The 22,262-nt window shown below is 42.6% G+C and overlaps 1 protein-coding gene across 1 annotated transcript in view; it reads left to right on the forward strand.

Annotated features, from left to right (window-relative positions):
• Nucleotides 1–22,262, forward strand: part of PEX5L (peroxisomal biogenesis factor 5 like) — a gene marked incomplete at both ends in the record, with an annotated part of 197,227 nt that overhangs the window by 161,592 nt on the left and 13,373 nt on the right. Inside the window, 5 exons of the mRNA XM_083363972.1 lie at nucleotides 1,997–2,108; nucleotides 6,499–6,705; nucleotides 9,993–10,119; nucleotides 13,397–13,493; nucleotides 21,407–21,502. Coding sequence (XP_083220098.1) covers nucleotides 1,997–2,108; nucleotides 6,499–6,705; nucleotides 9,993–10,119; nucleotides 13,397–13,493; nucleotides 21,407–21,502 — 639 coding nt within the window. The remainder of the gene's footprint in view (nucleotides 1–1,996; nucleotides 2,109–6,498; nucleotides 6,706–9,992; nucleotides 10,120–13,396; nucleotides 13,494–21,406; nucleotides 21,503–22,262) is intronic.

Raw genomic sequence — 22,262 nt, forward strand, 5'->3', positions numbered from 1 at the left:
AACCTCAGTGTCCTAACCCACTGAGCCACCGCGTCCCTTTTAAATTAGCATGCTAGACACCAAATGTTCTCTTCATGTAGCTCTAAACAGACATGTCAAACACAAGGCCCGGGGGCCGGATCAGGCCCACAAAGTGGTTTCATGTGGCCCATGAAGCCATCCTGGAAACAGTGAGGGAACGGCCTCCACTGCCTTGGCCTTGGCCCAGAGACCCTCCTTCTGCCAGAGACCCTCAGATCTGTCCCACTCCTGCCCAGGCCCCCATAGGCACCCTTGATGTGAACAATGTAGAGCTGGCCAGGCCCACCCAATAGGCCATAAGCACTCTAGCCACGCCCACGCTGGCCATACCCACTCAGCCCCGTGAGGGCAACCGCAATGCTGATGCGGCCCTCAATGTAATTGAGTTTGACACCCCTGCTCTAAAACATCTTGTTGAAAGACATAATAATAATAATAATAATAATAATAATAATAATAATAATAATAATAATGATGATGATGATGATGATGATGATGATGATGATGATGTTAGAAGGAACTTTGGAGGTCATCTAATCCAATCCCCTGCTCAGGCAGAAAACCCTATACCATTTCAGGCAAATGGCTGTCCAGTCTCTTCTTTAAAACACCCAGTGTTGGAGCATTCACCGCTTCTGGAGGCAGATTGTTCCACTGATTAATTGTTCTGTCAGGAAATTTCTTCATAAATTAGATCTTCATTGATTAGAGCAGGGGTATCAAACTTGCAACATCACATGGCGTGTCGTGACTTTTTTGCCCTTGCCGGCAATGGGGTGGGTGCAGTTTTGCTATGATGCATCCAGCCCACGGGCCGGTAGTTTGACACCCCTGGATTAGAGGGAAAAGGCTCTTGAGAGATCTTCATAGATTCCTAGATTAGATCTTCATAGTTTAGAAGTGGAAATGGTTAAGAAACAGGGAAACAATTTTCGTTTTTGAGTTGTCAGATATGATTGGTCTGAAACGACCAACATCATGGTGTTGGGCACGGTTATCTGTGGATGAAAGGAGTTAGAGTCCAACCAGAAGTGGTCACTGCTGAAGATGACAATCACTGTGAGCCAACGCAGGTGGGATGGGAGTTTCATACACACACACACACACACACACTGCCCTTATAAGAACTCTCAGCTCATGCAGATGACATCCATAGCATCCTGTTTTCCAAATGTTTTTGAAACGTGCCTTGGATGGTTTGTCCAGCCTAGCTGAACAAGTGATGGAAAGGAAAAACAGCTGGATGACAGCTTTGGTCTCTTGGCCTCCTCTTGCTTCCTGCAGTTGAGGTGGGCTCCCTGTTCTACAGAAAAGGCAGATTGTCATATTGCTGGCTACTTGCCAAACAGGGAACAATGCGGAAATGCAAAAAGCCAGGTGAATCCACATGCCCATATGGGTGGCCTGATTTGCACAGCATGCTAAAGTAAGCTAAATAGATTTCTGGCATAGATTGAAGAAAGCAGCTCCTCTGATTAAACCACGATAAGCTACCTTAATCCATTATTTATTTGAGTATAGCATGTTATACAAGCACAGCAACTGTATTTTGCTAACAAGAGGGTGGGGGTTTAACATTTTGTATGAACCCAGCTGAAGGGGGATTCATTAGATTCCCAAATCATAAAAAGCATGACCTTTGGAATCCGATTAGGATATAATTATGCCATCGAAAAGATGACAGTCCTCTCCCAGGACAAGTCTGAAATCTCTCTGGAGTTAGGTACAGAGGAGTGCTCTTCTTTTCTTTATTTTGTTTGATTTGATTTTGCTCCCTCTCATTCAGTTGCTATGTTCACCTCATTTAATTTAAAGGAAGATATGTGCCAATTTAAGCCACAACTGATGCTTTCAGAAATGGAATAATATATCATTTTTTTAAGCCGTTCGATGCTGTCGTGACATTTGTGTGCATAACTAAGCGATGCCTACATGCACACACATCCACACATCTCCTCTTGCTTTTTGTCACTAGCTTGTGAATGAGCAACAAGAAAGCCGGCCACTCCTGAGTCCTTCTATAGATGACTTTCTTTGCGAAACAAAATCGGAAGCCATTGCATGTCCGGTGACGTCAAATACCGCAGGTAACAGATCTTGCATTCACTCTTACTCTCAGTTGCAGTTTGTTTCCAAATTCTGCTTGATGCTTGTTTCTCTGTCTACTGCTTTTTGAAGCTCCCCATCACAAAGAACAAAGATTTTCTCTCATTTGAGGAGAAAGAAACCAGTGGTTCTTAATGGCACATGTGCTTGTGATATCTGACACAGTTCAAATATGCCCAGAAAATTTGAAAACCCATGAGAATCAGTGGGGTTTCCAAAAGAAAGGGCTGGTACACACACACACACACACACACACACACGTATATTCCTAGATATTTATATCATTGGTTTCTCCTGAAACAAAGTGTTATTGGCTAATCATAGAGACGGGGTTCTAGATGGAATGCATTTTTCATCTGGCATATGAAGATAGTTTTGATGCTAAATAAAGTTCACTGTTGCTTTTAAAAAAATCAGTATAAATATAAGGGGGAAAATGCAAGTAGCACAAAATCTGGGTTTTGACAACCAAGGTGTGAAGACAAGTTGCTTGGCTCCTGTTGATGTTTAACAAGTCAGGTCAGCCTAGATAAAAATATCATGATGCCAAGAGAGTTAGCTCTGGAAGAGAAAAGGACAATAATATCTTACTAGAAGACATGTTTGCATATATAATAATAACAGAGTTGGAAGTGACCTTGGAGGTCTTCTAGTCCAACCCCTGCTCAAGCAGGAGACCCTATACCATTCCAGGCAAGTGGTTACTATTTCCACACAATTTTATGGCCACATTTCAGGATTTCCAAATATCTGACTTTAAACAAGTTAGGAGTGCATTTCTGCAAAAAGAGAGAGATGGGGTTTCACAAGAAAACTGGAAGTGATGGAAGAAATAAAAGACTCATAAAGGAAATTTTAAGAGGTTAATACTCCATTAAGGCAAAAGCTTTTCACCTAAGATTTGAAGGCAAAAACATAAGATCTCACATTCACCTGAAGGCAACACATGATAAAATCTTCTCTATAACCTTCAGAACTTACTGCTAGTTGGTTTAGCCAGCCTTCCCCAACCCCAGTTTCACTTTGTCCTATACCAACTTGGAAATGTGAAAGTTGCAATCCAACTTAACTGGGGTGAACCAAAGTGGAGAACACTGTGGACCTATAGATTCTATGCAAGGTGTATTTTTTCTCATAGCCTGATACTCTCCAGGTGTTGTTCTTAGAATTCCCAACCATCATGCAATCCCAACATATTTTGGCTGCAGAAAGAAAGTGTAATGACAAACAACATCCAGTCTTCCTAAAACATTTTTGCTAGTTATTTTACTTAGCTTAGTCTAATAGCCACATAACTGCCTCACATATTCCAAATGCGATTGTCCATCAAATCACATATGCATTCTGAGTGGCAAGAACCCTCTATGGAGTGTGGGGGTGTGGGTGTGGGTGTGTGTGTAGGACCTGGTAAGATTGAACCACAAACTATTTGCATGCAAGGGATGTGTTATGTATGCATCCCTCTCATCCAGATGAGGTGATTTGAATACAGGGTTGCAAATAAATTAATCTGTCCTCCCAGCTGTCATTGGGGAAATACAACTTTGCATAATAGATTCACAAACAGTATCAAATTTAGATGAATTTTTAAGACTTTTTAGTCTTGTTGCTATTCCACCCAATGCAGGATCTGGTTTTTGACAAAAAAAGAAAAAAGAAAAAAAAGGAAATGCTGTAAAACAGGATTAACTTCTTCTGTCTTCTCATTCATTTCTGGTTTCTCCAACAATATTTGTAGACACATATTGAATATGGCTTTTATATCCTCTCTTCTACATAATCAAATGAGTATAGTAGGACAATAATTTCAAAAGGGCATCCAAAGAGGGAATCAGAAAGAACTGAAGATCACAATGAAAGGAGAAAAACACTTAAATTTAACTTACTAATACCGAATGAAGCAAAATATTTTAACACTGGATATGTTGAAGGATAAGTTTGAACAATGGATGCAGAAGTTAATGTGAAGCCTACCTCTATAATAGATTGCATTTACAATGTTCTGGAAAAAAAAGGAACAGGTTTTACCTGACCACACTGAGGTTGATCTGAAAATGGAATTTATAAATGATAGGCTGTACAAGAACGATGCAGAAAAAGATGCTACACTAGACATATGAAAGAAATCAACGGAGGGCTTAATAATTAAAAGGGATATACAAATAATGAACCAAGAGAGTAACCTGGATAATCTTCCTATACTGGATTTACAAAGAGGCTTGTTAAAGCTTTAAAAGAATTGTGTGAAAAAGGACAAAGAAAAATCTGGGAAAAGTAATCAAGTTCTATTTGAAGGGATTAAAGATCAAGATTGTTAAAAGTAGAAGGCATGGATATGAAGTTGATTTATTTGCTCAAGGTCAAAATAGACATGCTGTTATTTTGGGTAACTCTTAATGGACTTTTGCTGATCAGACTGAAATGAGGTTTTAAGGATTTGTTCAGAGATAAAAGATGAGCGGTGTGGGGGCCTAGTGGTGAAGATGTTCTCTTCCCACTTGGAAGATTGAGAGTTCCATCCTAGTAGCGGCAGATGTTTCTCTCTTAGGGTGCAAAGAAAAAAATCTACTATGAGCTCCACGTGGCATCAGGAAGGGCATCCAGCCAGTAAATGCTCAGTTCCATCCAGTTGCTCCAACTCTACCCCAAATTAAGGAATTGCAGGGTCATAAAAAGGGAGATTTTATAGATAAAAGATAGGATATGAGGAAAAAGATAATATTTCTTGTATTTTAAGAGAAGGTGATTAATTACTAAAACTGTTTCTACTTACGATGAAGGGGAAAAAATTGTTTATTATATTTACTTTCTTGTTCTTTACACTTATTTTTTCCTTGTTTATATATATATATATGTAAAACAGAATCCTAAATGTGGGAATGCTGAAGTTTCCCCCCACCCCACCCCCACCTACCCCCACCCATGAAAGCCGGCCAACATGGACGATAAGATTTGAAGGCCTCCACTGAAATAGCAGGCTTTTAAAGTGCTTAGATTTCATTTGTGGATCATTCTCAAGCCTAAGGAGATGGTTTTGAAAGATTAAAAAAGTATAAGGAGAAAATGAAGTAAAATAAACATTACATAACTTCACAGCAGCATAGATTTTATTAACCCATCCTTAGGACTAGATAGTTATCTGCCTGGGCATTCCTAATTAATGCAGACTCTTAAAATATGTGAAAAATGAAGATGCTCGTCAAATATTATCTTCACAATTAGTTCAGTTTTTCCTTTGGAATCTTATCAATGTGCTTTTATTGAACCCTTGAGTTTCCTTAGCAAGGGACTGCTTTGTGTAGCAATTTTGTCACGTTTCTACATTAATTTAAATCCCTGTTGAAATAGTATGAAATCACCAGCTGACTAAATGTGAGGAAAATTACTTGATAATTAAAAACCCATGGCTGGGATCACCTCCTTGGCACTTTTGGATCGTCCTCAGGGCTTCTATCACCTTGAGGTATCAGAGTTAGGATTAAAGCAAGAAATTTCATTTGGCTCGCCCCCTCAAGGGATCTCAGCAAGTGACAGTATCTGGCTGAGATGTGGGCTTAGAAGCTAAGGCAATCACCTGATTGGTGTTTTCATAGGAAAATTTCCAGTGTGTTTTGTAGCCACACTGGAAAATCACAGGAGAAGATAATGGCAAATCATTTAAATACATTTCAGGACAACCATACTATCAGATTTACTGAAGAGGTTATTTGAATTACCTGGCGCAAAGTTAAACTAAAGGTTTAACTAAAAGTTAAACTAAAGGTTTCCTGCCTGATCAGGGGGTTGGACTATTCTATTCTATTCTATTCTATTCTATTCTATTCTATTCTATTCTATTCTATTCTATTCTATTCTATTCTATTCTATTCTATTCTATTCTATTCTATTCTATTCTGTAAGAAGAATGGCTGAATTTGATTAGTGGAGTAAGATTTAGTGGAGCCCTTGAGCTGATCCTCTTATATTAATCATCAGTGCGAAACTACTATGAGCTGAAAAGTATAAAAAGTAAATATGGCAATTTTTGTGATTTATAATAAATATAAATCATGTGTGTAAGCAAGGATTTCAATTAGAGAGTCACCATTCTTTCCTATAGACCTTTTTTAGTCTAAACTTGAGATATAGGAATCTACCTTCCCATGCCAAAACATATTTGCGTGCACACACACACACACACACAGAGAGAGAGAGAGAGAGAGAGAGAAACACACACACACACACACACACACACAATTATCCCATGTTGCATTCAGTTTGGATTCCACCTTGACACAAGGGAAATTCAGCTTATTTTTTTCAAACATTGGAGTTACAAAGCACTGCTACGGTATTAAAATGTGTCTTTTTTCAATAATGGTTCTGTGATAGTTCTGTCAACAGGTCTGGATCTCCTGGACCTCAGTGAACCTGTTTCCCAAACCCAAAGCAAAGTGAAGAAACGGGAGAATTCCTCAAGAGGGGAGAGCTTGAAAGGGTCGACCCATAGAAAGAAGACTGAAAAACTAGATCTTATCTATGGGGACACTGAACAGAAAATCCAACCACTCAAGGATCCAGAGAAATCATTGGATTTAGGTATGTAGCTGTTCTGGAGGCATCTGCAGCAGGGGTCATGATCAGGAAGATGATAGTAGAGCATTGGATTACTATACATATCCACCATCTTAGGGGGCATGATGGCCCAGTGGTTAAAGATGCTGAGCTTGTTAGCTGGAAAGCTGTCAGCCCAGGTTGGAGGCCCAAGTACTGCGTCAGGGGTGTCAAACTCAATTTCATTGAGGGCCGCATCAGCATCGCGGTTGCCCTCAGGGGGCCGGGTGGGCGTGGCCAGGGTGGGCATGGCCTACTGGGTGGGCGTGGCTAGAGTGCGTATGACCTACTGGGTGGGCATGGCCAGCTCTACATCGTTCGCATCAAGGGTGCCTATGGGGGCCTGGGCAGGAGTGGGACAGATCTGAGGGTCTCTGGCAGAAGGAGGGTCTCTGGGCCAGGGCCAAGGCAGTGGGGGCCGTTCCCTCACTGTTTCCAGGATGGCTTCGTGGGCCACATGAAACCACTTTGCGGGCCGGATCTGGCCCCCGGGCCTTGTGTTTGACATGTCTGTACTGCGTGATGGGGTGAGCTCCCATTATTTGTCCCAGCTCCTGAAACCTAGCAGTTCGAAAGCATGCAAATGCAAGTAAATAAATAGGTACCAGTTCGGTGGAAAGGTAACAGCATTCTGTGTGCCTTGGCATATAGTCACACTGACCATAGAAGTGTCTTCAGACAATGCTAGCTGCCTGAGCTAGGAAACAGAGATGAGCACCACTCCCTAGAGTCAGACATGACTGGACAGGGGAAATCCTGTTTACCTCTTTATCCACCATCTTGTCAATTTGGACCTGCCCGCCAGCGGACACCACTTGACATTCCTATTCTTGAAGGGAAGCTATAATCTATGAAATCTATTTAACTTGCTTTGCTCTTCCCACACCATATATATAGGTAGGAGGGATCAGTTCTAAAAGGTCCCGTTGGACTAGAACTAGACTAGAACTAAGGACATTCAAGACACAGGTTGGGATACTAACTGTAATATTTAGCCTGTTCACCTCTTGGGCTTGAGAAGCCCAGCACAGGAAATAATATCTTGCACCATTTCACAGGTACAAATAACAGCGGTTATTTTAAACAGCAATCCCATGCCAAAGAACTGTACCACAGTACTTGGACCACTAATGTGAAAACTGAGGAAGATGATGTTTAAAATCTTTTAAAGAGGACCGACAGATGATCCCATCTCCTGCATATTAGTTTTGTCAATACTTTTTGACAACCTGATACCCTTCAAATGGGCTAGATCAGAGGTCTCCAACCTTTTGGGCATCAGGGACCGGTTACGTGGAGAGAGGTTTTTCTGTGGACAGGAGGGGGGCGTGGTTTCATGTGCTGCCTGCATCCAGTGAATGGGGCTTTGCTTGTTTCTGTGGCCCGGTACTGGTCCACTTACCGGGGGTTGGGGACCCCTGGGCTAGATTAGAAGTCCTATGTTTCTGTCTAGGACAGGATGATAGGAGTTGTAGTTCAGCATGTGTGGAACGGATCCAGCTGGAAGTAGCAGCATTACAAAAAACAGGGACTTCACAGAAGTGGCCTCTAATGATCTTCAGCTCTTCCAAGGCTGTTCTGTAGCTGGTTTTATGGATCAGGGGGTCAAGTTATTCTTTTTCAGAGCGCATCTTCAACTTGTTACTCTGGGTTCATCTGCTGGTCTTTGAAATTACTTCACTGTGTTCACACAAGCTTAACTAACCTGTTAAATTAAGCCATTCTTTAAACCTGCACGTTATAATTTTGAACTGTAAACCTGTCTGGGTTTGCACTTCACCCAAACCCAAGTAGACTGTACCTAGGTTTAGCTCCAACCAAGTTTAATAGTTGATGCAAATGCAACCACCAAGTTGTTATCCCATAACTGGTTAAGAGTGTTACGTGGATGCATCCATTGTATTCTCTACTGCAGCAGCAGCAGCATATATAAAACTCATGGCGGAGAGGGCTTGGGACAATTTCCTTCTTTCTTTGGTTTCAAGAGAAAGAAATCTATTTCTGAGATGCCCTTTTCCTGCTGTAACTTAGCTAACCTTTCTGAAATAGAAAAGCTAGTCAGGGTCATCCTTGGTTCATGCTTGGATGAAGGAACACCATTCTGGTCCATAGGAATAGGTTGGACCAAAAGGTCAAATAAACCTCTTGAAAGAAAGCAGTACAGGTAATCCACAACTTGCAAGCAAAATTGACTGCAAAATTTCTGTTGTTAAGCAAGACAGTTGTTAAAGGAGCCTTGGTGGAGCAGTGGGCTAATGCCTCCTTAAGTAACACCAGCTGCCTGCAATTAGTGCAGGTTCGCATCCCACCAGGCTCAAGGTTGACTCAGCCTTCCATCCTTCTGAGGTAGGTAAAATGAGGACCCAGATTGTGGGGGGCAATTAAGCTGACTTTGTAATAATGCCGCTTGGGGGGGGTGTGAAAGCCCTAATAAGCAGGCATATACATAGAATGAAGGCTACTGCTAAGCTTGTAAGCCGCCCTGAGTCTTCGGAGAAGGGCGGGATATAAATAGAATTAAAAATAAAAATAAAAAAGTGGATTTTGTCCCATTTTATGACCTTTCTTGCTACAGCTGTTAAGTGAAACAGTGCAGTTAAGTTAGTAACACAATTGTTAAGTGAATCTGGCTTCCCCATTGATTTTGCTTGTCAGAGGGTCCCCAGGACCCTGCTGTCAACTGTCCAGTTGGCATTTCCAGAAAAAAAAACTCCTGGGACATGATTTTACCAAGAGTATAATACTTTACTGAAAATTTACATTGGCACAGAAGAAATGAAACCAGATCTGGTTTTCACACGCAAAAGCTTACTTAATTAAACAATAGCTTCCCTCGCCCCCATCCACCAGGTGTTCATATTGTCCAATAGTAATATGTCTTCTTGTTATGGGAAAAGTCCACCAGTGTTAGTGACCTTGGCATTTTTGCAGGCTCTCAAAGACACCTCAGTTGCCTAGCTAATGTAGGTGAAAGGGCGTATCAGTCTTGACACCTGCAACCATCATAAATATGAGTCAGTTGCCAAGGGTCTGGATTTGGCTACAGGGATGTACCATCGGCCCTAAGTGTGAAAAACGGTCATACATCCCTTTTTTCAGTGTCATTGTAACTTTGAACAGTTACACTAAATGAATGGTTGTAAATTGAGGACTACCAATAGCTAAACATTCCTGTGTTGTTGCTAAGATGGCTACAAGGCATCTAGTTGAGCTGAAGAGAGATTTGGTATTTGCTTTTCTTCCAAGAATTCATTTTCTTTTGCTTTATCCAGTCAATATCCAGGCGCAACTAGAAAAATGGGATGAAATCAAGCATCGTGGAGAAAGAGCTGGCAAAGCTTCTTCAGGTCCTGAGAGAAAATCATCATCTTGTAAAGCTCTACCAAAAGAATTTGTGTGGTAATTTGTACTTTTAACTTTCTCTGAGGACCAATCCTCTTGCTGGGTGAGATGAACTACCCTACCTCACTCTACTCGTGTCATCCTGACAATTAGAACAATTAATCAGTGGAACTTCAGAAGTCGTGAGTGCTCCATCGCTGATTGGGAAACCACTTGTCTGAAATGGTATAGGGGGTTGGGTTAGAAGACCTCCAAGGTCCCTTTCAAACTACAGATTCTGGGCAACCTGTAGTTAATTCCTTAGCCATACACCATTCATAGCCTGCCATCCCACGCCTGCAATTTAGTTGACTATCATGCCTGTAAGGAGATGACTCAGACCAATGGGAAAGCAGAGAACAGTGCAGCCACAAATCATGTGTGCATTGTATAATAATATACTACAGGAAGAGAACCAAGAGAAATGCTTGTTAGTGTTTAAAGCTGAGCATGACTTCAACATAAAATGGTCAGCAAACAAATGACGGTGTCAGTTAGAATTCATGGACTCATTCTTACAGTCCCTTGTATCTCAATCACCTTGAGGATAGTCTGTTGCATTGCGCTCAACACGGGGCTGCCCTTGAAAACTATTCAAAAGCTACAGTTGGTTCAGAATGCCACAGTATGAACAGTGATGTGAGGGCCATGCAATGACCCCGTAACACCTTTGCTGAGTGAACTGCACTAATCACCAATTACTTCTGGGTGCAATTCAAGCTACTAGCTATTACCTTTAAAACTCTACCTGACATAAGGCCTAATTCTCTGAAGGACCATCTGTATCATATGATTTGTGTTCACACTGTACAATGTTGTCACTGGCCCACTTCAGTCCCATCAATTAGACAAACAGGGCCAAGGAGGTAGGAGCTACCCCCAACAACATCTCCCCCATCTCACCCCACCCACTTTTAAAAGAGCCTTACAAATGTGGTCCTTCCCACATTTGTAAGGCTCTTTTAAAGGTTGGAGACTGGACGAAAGTTGTTCAAGACAGCTGGGTCCAAGGCAGGCTTCTTGAGGAGAGGTCTCACCACCGCCTCCTTCAAGACGGTGGGGAAATTACCCTCACTCAAAGAAGCAGATATCACCGCCTGGAACCAGCCTCGTGTCCTCTCCCTGGCTGCATAAACCAGCCAGGAAGGGCACGGATCCAATAAACATGTGGTGGAGCTCAACCTCCCCATAATCCTGTTCACTTCATCAGGGGTCACAGAATCAAACTCCTCCCAGATAACATTGACAAGACCGCCCGTGTCCTGATCGTCAGACTCTGCCCAGCTGGAGTCCAAACCGGTCCGAATCCGAGCGATTTTATCCGACAGATGTTGACCAAACTCCTCGGCACGACCCTGCAAGGGATCCTCCCTCACCTCCTGGTTAAGGAGGGAGCGAGTCACCCTAAACAGGGCGGCCGGGCGATTATCTGCGGACGCGATGAGGGCAGAGAAGTAATTGCACCTCGCTGCCCTCATCGCTGCGAGATAAGACCTAATATAGGTTCTTAACCGCAACCGGTCGGATTCGGATCGGCTGGACCTCCAGCAGCTCTCTAGGCCCCGTTTCCGACGCTTCATCTCCCGGAGCTCCGCGGAGAACCATGGAGCTCGATGGGATCTGCACCGGGTCAGGGGCCGCAGGGGTACAACTCGGTCCAGTGCCTCAGTGGCTGCCCTTTCCCAGGCTTCCACTAAGGCATCTGCCGAGCTGTGAGCGACGGAGGCAGGTGGGGATCCCAGCGCTGCCTGGAACCCGAGAGGGTCCATTAAGCGTCTGGGGCGGTACCATCTAGTTGGTTCCGCATCCCCACGGTGGGGGGTGGCAAGACGGAAGACCAGCCGCAGGAGGTGATGATCGGTCCATGACAGGGGCATAATAAATGGAGAGCCCCCACCAAGATCATCCAACCACCGTCCAGATAAAAAAACCAAGTCAAGGGTGTGGCCTCCCTCATGAGTTGGTTCAGAAATTACCTGCGTCAGGTCCATGGCCGTCATGGAAGCCATGAACTCCCGAGCTAACTCAGATGACCCTCCCAGGGATGGTAGATTGAAGTCACCCAAAACTAAAAGTTTGGGGAACTCAATCACCAAACCAGAGAGGACATCGAGTAGCTCAGGCAGGGCTGCCGCTGTGTGACTAGGCGAAACGTACGCCAGCAGCAAGCCCAACTGTGCCCCCGAACCAAACCTCAAAAAGAGAGACTCACACCCGACTATCTGAGGAACGGTGGTCTCCCGCGGACATAAGGTCTCCCTAATAACAACCGCCACTCCCCCGCCCCTACCTTGAGCCCAAGGCCGGTGTAACACTCGGAAACCTGGTGGGCAAAGGTTAACCAAAGGGACCCCACCCTCTGGACCCAACCAGGTCTCGGTGATACAAGCCAGGTCCGCATGCTCACCCTCCACCAAATCCCGCACAAGGGGAGCCTTATTAACCACGGACCTGGCATTCAGGTACACCAGCCGGAGCTCAGGAGGCTGCACATCCTCGCTCCCGGCACCTCAGGGAAGAACCAGAGGGTCGGAGCGCCTCACCGCTCGCAAACAGCGGAGACGGCCCTCCCGGTAACGATACGGCCCTCTGTCCATACGCCTGCTGCCATACCCCAGTGTCGTGGGAATCGGTAATCCCACGACCCGCTCCAGAGCCCCAGATGTAACCACAACCCGCTCCCCCCGAACGCCGTCAGACCCAGGCCTGGCCTGCAACACGGTTGTATGGCCACCCCCCACAACCAGACAACCACTACCCCCCACCCCCCTCCCCAACCCCCTAAAAAATTTGACTAAAAAGTTAACCAGGGGCCTCTTATTAAATTTATATCGAGAGCCCCTGGTCTTACTCAGATAGATAGATAGATAGATAGATAGATAGATAGATAGATAGATAGATAGATAGATAGATAGATAGATAGATAGATAGATAGACAGACAGACAGACATTCTTAAAAGTTTAAAACAACACATTTTGTAAGTATTATGAACTTACCAAATGAGCAGTTCACTTACCAAGATACAAATCAGAACACTGTTGCTTTTCCACATTCCCACCTCTTAGATTTTGCAGTCCAGCTCCCGGACACTGTCCTCTCCTCTACCCTCACTCAAATCTTCCCGAACTCAGGGCCTTGCTTGTATTTCTGCTCTCCACTTTTCCCCCCTTCAAAGCAGTTTACTGCGAAAGGACTTAGAACCATGATTTGGGAGTGACATAATACACTTAGCACTATCGTGGCCAGCTATGTTGGTGTTGCAGTCTGAGGAAGTACAATTTTGTTCTTTTGTAGGTTGGCAGAAAACAGATCCCAGCCTGAGCTGGCCACTGGTAAAACCACACTGGAATCTATTTCAGCCACAGATTTAGAATTAGCCCCTGCACCAAAGGTAAGAGCTGGCTTTTATTTAGACTAGTCGTGTTTTGAAGCAGTCCAAAACTGTGGTGTATTCCAGATAATAGTCATATTTTGCAAATCAATTATATTAATCCTGGTATCTGCATCATTACTAACACTATTAGTTATTTTAATAGCACTTGACATTTAATGTAGTATTTTTTATGATACACTTAGAAAAACAGCCCAGGATCTACAGGTAGTCCTTGATTTATGACCACAATTGAGCCCAAAGTTTCTGTTGCTAAGTGAGACATGTGTTCAGTGGGTTTTGCCCCATTTTACGATCTTTCTTGCCACATAGTCACTAAACGAATTAGATAACCTTTATTGTCAATTTTTCCCTGTGGGCACAACGGCACACATTAAGAATGAAATTTGGTTGCTTGCTCTCAAGTGTACACATACATAACACACATTTAAAACATACTATATACAACATATGTATGTATGTATGTATGTAACACCCTTACATATAAGTAACATATAAATATTAATCACTGTCCATCTTGAATACATAATGGAAGGAGGAAGCTTTAGAATTTAGAATTGGGTATGTGTAGTTTAATGAAGAGAAGGGTGAGGGGTGACATGATAGCAGTGTTCCAATATCTCAGGGGCTGCCCCAAAGAAGAGGGAGTCAAGCTATTCTCCAAAGCACCTGAAGGCAGGACAAGAAGCAACAGATGGAAACTAATCATGGAGAGAAGCAACCTAGAACTAAGGAGAAACTTCCTGACAGTTAGAACAATTAACCAGTGGAACAACCTGCCTCCAGAAGTTGTGAATGCTCCAACACTGGAAGTTTTTAAGAAGAGACTGGCCAGCCATTTGTCTGAAATGGTATAGGGTTTCCTGCCTGAGCAGGGGGTTGGACTAGATGACCTCCAAGGTCCCTTCCAACTTTACTATTATGATTATGATTATGAGTTCACAAGATTAATACTGTATGGAACAAACAAATGTCTGTTAAGTCAAGGACTACCTGTACTATAGATTTAAACTCCTTGGATCTGCACTTCCACAGCTACAAATCTACCTTGGTCATCCATCAACAAAAGAGGTGGTTTCAATTGTGGTTTAATGTATACAATTCCTTTGTAGAATTTGCCGATATGCCTTCTTGTCTACTGTGTTAAGATTACAACCCATCTTAGGTGGGTTTCAGGAGCAAGGATGTTATTCTAGCCATGTCATTCATTTGCTGACGTATCTCCCAAGCACAGCTACTTGAAAGTGCACAGAAATCATTGGGGTAGCATTTGTTAAATGTTAAATCTTACCCTGAAGGAGGATTGATCCATTCTTCAGAACAGCAGTGAACAGGAAATATTTTGATGCTAATTCAGTCAGTCAATCAATCAAACACTGGGGTCAGTTGTTCCCATCTGGAAAAGTTCATATAAATTAATGCATAGTCAAGTATGTTGCATAAAAATCGGAGACACTTGAAGAAAGTGTGCCTAAAAAAAATGTTAGGTTTGAATATGTCAGATTTAACCTCTGGACTCTTTCTGGATTGATTTTGATTTCACCAGTTGACTGATTGGCACCTTTTAAGGATGTGCATACTTAACATGACAAGAATTAAATCAACATTTAAAAAAAACAGTGATAGTTGCAGAGCAATTATGAATTTGGGACATACTGTATTCAGAATAGTATCTCAGTAATGCAGCAGTGAAATGAACAGGAATCACCCTACCATAAATACTGCTACAAGGACTTGAGTTTTCTTAAGACCAATTCAAATGAGATACTAGGGATATATTTTAGCTATTATGATATACCAGCACTCCTGTCCTTCCACACGTGCACAAAGTTCCCAGTATTAAGGGAATATGTTGAAAGTGCATGAATGTCTATGGAGAGTCTCAGTCATCCAGGTCATGGTTGTCCCAAAGGTGTCCCAAAAGCAACTGAAGATTGAAGATGTCACATTTTGCTTCTCATCCAAGAAGCTTCTTCAGAACTGATGAGAAGCAAAACTTCTTCAAGGAAAAACAAAGAAAGTCCAGTTGCATTTTGGGACAATGTGCATGAACACACTAATAGAGGCCATTTCTAATCACTGTATGTTTTGCAGTAGTTCAGAAACCATCTACATTCCAGATAGTCTTGTCTTGCGATAAATGTTTATGAATATTAAATAGTTTAATGAGCCATTAAGGTAACATCTTACATACCTGCTTATGCTCCTGTGCACCCATTACACCATATCACATCTGCTGTCATCCTAATCAACTGAGAATTGTGAAGGAGCATGCTCTAACCCAGAGGTCCCCAACCCCTGGGATAATTAATCGGTACTGGGCTGCAGCATACTAGAAACTGGGGTCTGCAAACAGGCAAAGCCACATCCGTGGGATGCAGGCAACATGCAAAACCACACCCCTTCCGGTCCACAGGAAAACCTCTCTCCACGGAAACGGTCCCTGGTGCCCAAAAAGTTGGGGACCACTGCTCTAACCCACTGTTTCTCAACCTTGACAACTTTAAGATGTGTGGACTTCAACTCCCAGAATTCCCCAGCCAGCAAGGCTGGCTGGCAGGCTGGCTGGCTGGGGAATCCTGGGAGTCGAAGTCCCCACTTCTTAAAGTTACCAAGGTTGAGAAACACTGCTGTAACTTGTTCGTCATTCAGTAGTGCTCAGACTAAGATCAGCAGATCCTTTTCCTTCTCCCAAAAGGGGGGGGGGAAACAGCTAGCTCAGTGTTTTATGCATCTGGCAACTCTTTACAACTGAGTAACTGCAATAATTATAATGATCCAAAGTAAAATCATGTAAGCACATGTAGTTGCCCCCTTTTGTTGGAAAGACATCTGGTTAATGAGTTTGACCTCGGACAAGCGCGAGATCGTGAGCTTAGCAAAGCCAACGTTTTTTAGGTCATTCCATGGCTTATCCCTGCATTGAAAGTTGAAATTTCTTTTCACCGTGTTCATGAGTTTAGAAAGGGGTTTTATTTTAATGAAAAAAAGGGATTATAAACTTGCATTGCACTTGTTCCCGTGGGATGAATCCAAAGAAAGAGGCTGAACAAAGGAAAAAGCCAGGAATAGCAGGTATCCACAAATCACTACTGCCTGGTCAAAGTGGAAAATGAAAACAACAGGGGGGCTTAGAAGCTGAGCTTGATGAGAAAATGTTTGATACAGCTTCACTGCTGTTGATAAAGAACTGGGCTGTGATCAAGCAATGGCTTCACTTCAAGCAAAGTGAAGACTGGTGGAGATTAACAATGAGACAAAGCTTGGCCTTTGGCCACCAATATTGTTGGTAGGCAGCCACGATTCCAGTTTCCATCTAGCAAAATACTTTCAACTCTATTCAAAAATAATACACACTTTTCCCAAGCACCGGTTAGAAGAATTTGGAACCACTCATTCACAGGCATAGAAAGAAGAATTCCCCTCAGTAGGTTTAAAATGGAAACCATTTCTTAGTCATTTGGTCTGTGACCATATTAATGTCTTTCCTTCCTTCCTTCCTTCCTTCCTTCCTTCCTTCCTTCCTTCCTCCCTCCCTCCCTCCCTCCCTCCCTCCCTCCCTCCCTTCTCAATACAAGGTGTATATTAGTTATAATACCTCCAAAGTCAGAGAACAAAAAGAAGGCAGGAAAAGCAGAGCTAAAATCAGCATCTGAAACCTTTGTATTCTAGAAAGGGCAAAGCACTGACTTGTCTGTGATATTGGCTAGAAAGATGTATAAATTCAATAATAAATAAATAAAAATAATTATTGGATACACTGGGGATCAAAGGAAGTGTACTAAGGAACCTGATTTCTAAGCCAAGTTTCTACGATCAAATACCTTCCAAAAAGAGGCTTGTTTATGGTTATCTTCCTTGACTGTTTTTCCTAAAAACCTATACTCGGCTCTAGGAATAACGACCTTTCTTTTTCAATTTAATTAGCTCCTTTGAGCATGACACAAACAATGGACAATGTTGTGAAGTTTTCTAAATCAGGAATTCACCGTCGAAAGTCTGAGAGCTGCATCTAACTCCAAAACCTGCAGTGAATTGTAATAATTGAGACTAGACTAAGAAGATGTCCTGAACAATAACAGCTTCACAGTACTAGTCCAAATATACATTTGTGCAAATTCAAGAGGTAGCAGCATATCTTTAAAATATCTTTAAAGTAAGGTCCTACATTTAGGCAAGAAAAACCAAATGCACAGATACAGTATAGGAGGTACCTTGCTCAATAGTAGCAACTGTGAGAGGGATCTTGGAATCCTAGTGGACAATCACTTACCGTATGTTTCTGTGTATAAGATGCTATTTTTTTCCTGCAAACACCCTGTTTAAAAATCAGGTGCATCTTATACAAGTGCAGCGTTTTATACACGAAAAAATAATGGTAACCTCTGCAGCCCAAGGCATGCCTGTGTGGGTTCTTTACATGCCACTGCCATACCGCCTGGTGCAGGAGGATATCACTGGCCCGAGATGCTGCCTGGTGCTGGAGGATCGCGCTACCCCAAGGATGCCACTGGTCCCACTGAAGCCGCCTTCTATGACCTGTTTTTCACCAGTGCAACTCAGGCTGAAGCTGCAAGAGGCCCCGGGAAGCCGCCTCAGTACAGTGATTGATGGCTGAGGGGGTGGGCAGGACTAAGCCCGCAGAGCACCATCTGATTGGAGGACGTTGCCTCCCTTGTGTGATGGTATCGAAAAGTACCAGTAAAGCGAACATCTTGCTCTGCTAAATTTAAACTGAGCCTATTCAGTTATGCAAAAGAGCATGGAAACAGAGCTGCAGAGAAACAGTTTGGACCACCTCCCACTGAGTGTATGATCAGACAGTGGAGAAAACAGGAATAACAACTCCTTAAGATGCCAAAACAGAAGGAAGCCTTGAGAGGAAAACCAACAAAATGGCTAGACTTGGAACAGAGGCTTAAGACTTGGATTATGGAGCAGCGCCAAAGTGGCTTATGTGTGTCAACCAAGCTTATTCAATGTCAGGCAAGAATGTTTGCAAGCGAAATGAAGATTGTTGGATTTACAGGAAAGGGAAAATGGTGCTTTAATTTCATGAAGAGAGAAGGGTTGGCCATGAGAGCACGATCAAAGTTAGCACAGAAAATGCCACCAGTTTCTGAGGAAAAAATCTAACATTTTCACTCCTACGTCATACAACTTTGGAAAAAGAATATCATTATGAAGAAAGTCAGATTGGAAACATGGATGAGGTGCCTCTCAATTTGGATATGTCTTCCAACAGAACTGTGGATATGAAAGGAATCAAGACAGTGGCAATCAAAACAAGTGGCCATGAAAAGACACACTATACTGCTGTCCTTTCATGCTGTGCAGATGGTACTAAACTGCCTCCTATGCTTATCTTTAAGAGGAAAACTTATCCTAAAGAAACCATACCACCTGGCATCATTGTTCAAGCACATGAGAAGGGATGGATGAATGAAGACATTATGGCCATTTGGTTTGCAAAGGTTTGGTCCAGAAGACCTGGGGGACTCTTAAAGAAGCCAGCTCTACATATCTATGATCATTTCCTTGATCAAGAGCCACCACCAAGAGCTTTGGTGGAGCAGTGGGCTAATGCCTCCTTAAGTAACACCAGCTGCCTGCAATTAGTGCAGGTTCGCATCCCACCAGGCTCAAGGTTGACTCAGCCTTCCATCCTTCCCAGGTAGGTAAAATGAGGACCCAGATTGTTGGGGGCAATTAAGCTGACTTTGTAATAATGCCGCTTGGGGTGTGTGTGAAAGCCCTAATTAAGCAGGCATATACATAGAATGAAGGCTACTGCTAAGTTTGTAAGCCGCCCCGAGTCTTTGGAGAAGGACGGGATATAAATGGAATTAAAATAAATAAATAAATAAAAATTTCCGAGCACATTTAACAGAAAAGATAAAAAGGATTGCATCAGATTTGTGAACACAGCTAGCAGTTATTCTTGGTGGACTTACAGGTCAGCTACAGCCACTGGATGTTTCAATTAACAAGCCATTTAAAGCCCTGATGAGAGAAGAACAGAGTAGATGGATTGAAAAAGCAGGTGATAACTTGACACCGAAAGGAAGAGTGAAAAAAACCAACCATTACTAAGGTTTGCAATTGGGTTCTAAACTCATGGTATGGTGTCAAGAAAGAGGGTATTGTGAAGTCCTTCAAGAAATGTGGAATCAGCAATGCAACGGACAGAACTAAGGATGATCTCATCTGTAGAGGCAATGACTCAGTAGAAAGTGATGCAACAGAAGTTGAAGAAAGTGATAGGTTTGAAAGTGAGGAAGAACAAAGCAGTGTTGCAATAGAGGCTGAGTAAAGAGCATACCACCCCTGCTGAGCATTGTACCAGTGCTGTGGATGGCCCTGTGCATGGCCACTAATGATGTGGCCTGTTGTGTTAGTGAATGCTGTGCGCGGCCACTTGTTTTACTGCTGCTAAAGATGTGGTCTGTTTTCATTGTTTTGATCACCAATAAAATAGAAAATATGCGCAAAACTAAAGATGTGGTTTGTTTAATATTTAAAATGTTGATTTCTGAATTTTTCTTTAGAAAATTGGGGGGAGGGGTGTCTTATACAAGGGTGCGCCTTATAGATGGAAAAATACGGTAAATATGAGCCAGCAGTGTGCTGCAGCTGCCAAAAAAGCCAACACAGTGCTAGGCTGCATTAATAGAGGGATAGAATCAAGATCACGTGAAGTGTTAATAGCACTTTGCAATGCCTTGGGTAAGGCCACACTTGGAATACTGCATGCAGTTTTGGTCACCACGATGTAAAAAAGATGTTGAGACTCTGAGTACAGAGAAGAGCAACAAAGATGACTGGGGGACTGGAGGCTAAAACATATAAGGAACGGTTGCTTGAATTGAGTATGTCTAGTTTAATGAAAGATCAACCCTGACTGCTCTTTAGAAGGCCAGATCCTGAAGTTGAAACTCAAATACTTTGGCCACCTAATGAGAAGGAAGGACTCACTGGAGAAGAGCCTAATGCTGGGAAAGATTGAGGGCAATAGAAGAAGGGGACGACAGAGAATGAAGTGGCTGGATGGTGTCACTGAAGCAGTAGGCGTGAGCTTAAATGGACTCCAGAAGATGGTAGAGGACAGGAAGGCCTGGAGGAACGTTGTCCATGGGGTCGTGATGGGTCGGACATGACTTCGCAAATAACAGCAGCAGCAACAACAACAAGTTTAATGAAGAGAAGGATGAGGGGTGATATGATAGCAGTGTTCCAGTATCTCAGGGGCTGCCACAAAGAAGAGAGAGTCAAGCTATTCTCCAAAGCACCTGAAGGCAGGACAAGAAGCAATGGATGGAAACTAATCAAAGAGAGAAGCAACCTAGAGCTAAGGAGAATCTTCCTGACCATTAGAACAACTAATCAGTGGAACAACCTGCCTCCAGAAGTGGTGAAAACTCCAACACTGAAGGTTGTTAAGAAGAAACTGGACAGCCATTTGTCTGAAATGGTATAGGGTTTCCTGCCTGAGCCGGGGGTTGGACTAGATGGCCTCCAAGGTCCCTTCCAACTTTGTTGTTGTTGTTGTTAAGTTTGGCTTACCTTGAAAGCTGAGTAGGGTCACCTTGGATAGTATTTCAGTAGGAAACCATTTGGGAACTATTAGACTAATCCATAAGAAAAAAACAAAAAACACAAGAAAGGAATAACAAACTGTTGTTAGGAGTCCATTGAAGTTTGGCAGCTATAATAAATTTGAATAAAGAAATGCTTTTGTACATCCTAGTGCTGCTAAGAAAAATCTATGGACGCAACCACCAGGAGATAAGCTCAGTTTGAAAATATCTTTATTCCTGATGCAAACCTAAACTTAGCCCTAAGCATTGACTGATTCTGAGTTTTCCAATGATTATCATGCCTTGCCTTATTTTCTGAGTGTGATTTCCTTCCAGGGCCGGTCAACCAAAGAGCAATGCTGGGGAGGACCACACCTCACCCGAAATCACTCCTTGGAAGAAGAATTTGAACGCGCTAAAGCTGCTGTTGAGGTATTCCTTGGCATTTCAAGAATTAGTTCAATTAGAACAAGAAATCATCTACTGCAATAAGCCATTTGCATTCAGCTCAATTGTGGACATTGATTAAATACACAATGTGATAATGATAAACTACAGTAGTGATTATGTCTCCATTATAAGACAAATACCTTTGTTGGAATTGGAATATCTGGTTGAACAAAAAAGTAGCCGATCACATTTCAGGCCTGACTGTGAACCAAACTATATGTAGAGACACGAGACTGGAAAAGTACTATTAACCTGGGTATCTAAAACAGATTCATAAATTCTTGTAATATATCTATTTTTAAAAACATATTTCTCTCCTAATTGGAAAATAATGCAATTCATTTCCTTCGATATATATTTCATTTCATTTTCATTCATTTATTAAATTTGTATACCGCCCTTCTCCCGAAGGACTCAGGGCGATGAACAGGGCATATATAAATAGAAAATACAAAAATTAAAAGAGAATTAAATAATTGCCCAGATAAAACAGTAACAATATAAAAACCCATTAAAAACCCTAACATCCCCCATCAGGCCAGGCCAGCTTGTTCAAATAAATGGGTCTTCAGACCGCGCCGGAACGAGCGAAGGTCCAGTTCATACTGTTATGCAAAATTAGACAATTTTATGCACAATTTATTAGTTTAACTCAGGGGTCCCCAACCCTCAGTCAACAGACCGGTACTGGTCCACAGCCTGTTGGGAACTGGGCCATGCAAGTGGCATGCGAATGTGCAAA

Source organism: Vipera ursinii (assembly GCF_947247035.1).
Source record: "Vipera ursinii genome assembly, chromosome: 5".
Taxonomy (NCBI): domain Eukaryota; kingdom Metazoa; phylum Chordata; class Lepidosauria; order Squamata; family Viperidae; genus Vipera; species Vipera ursinii.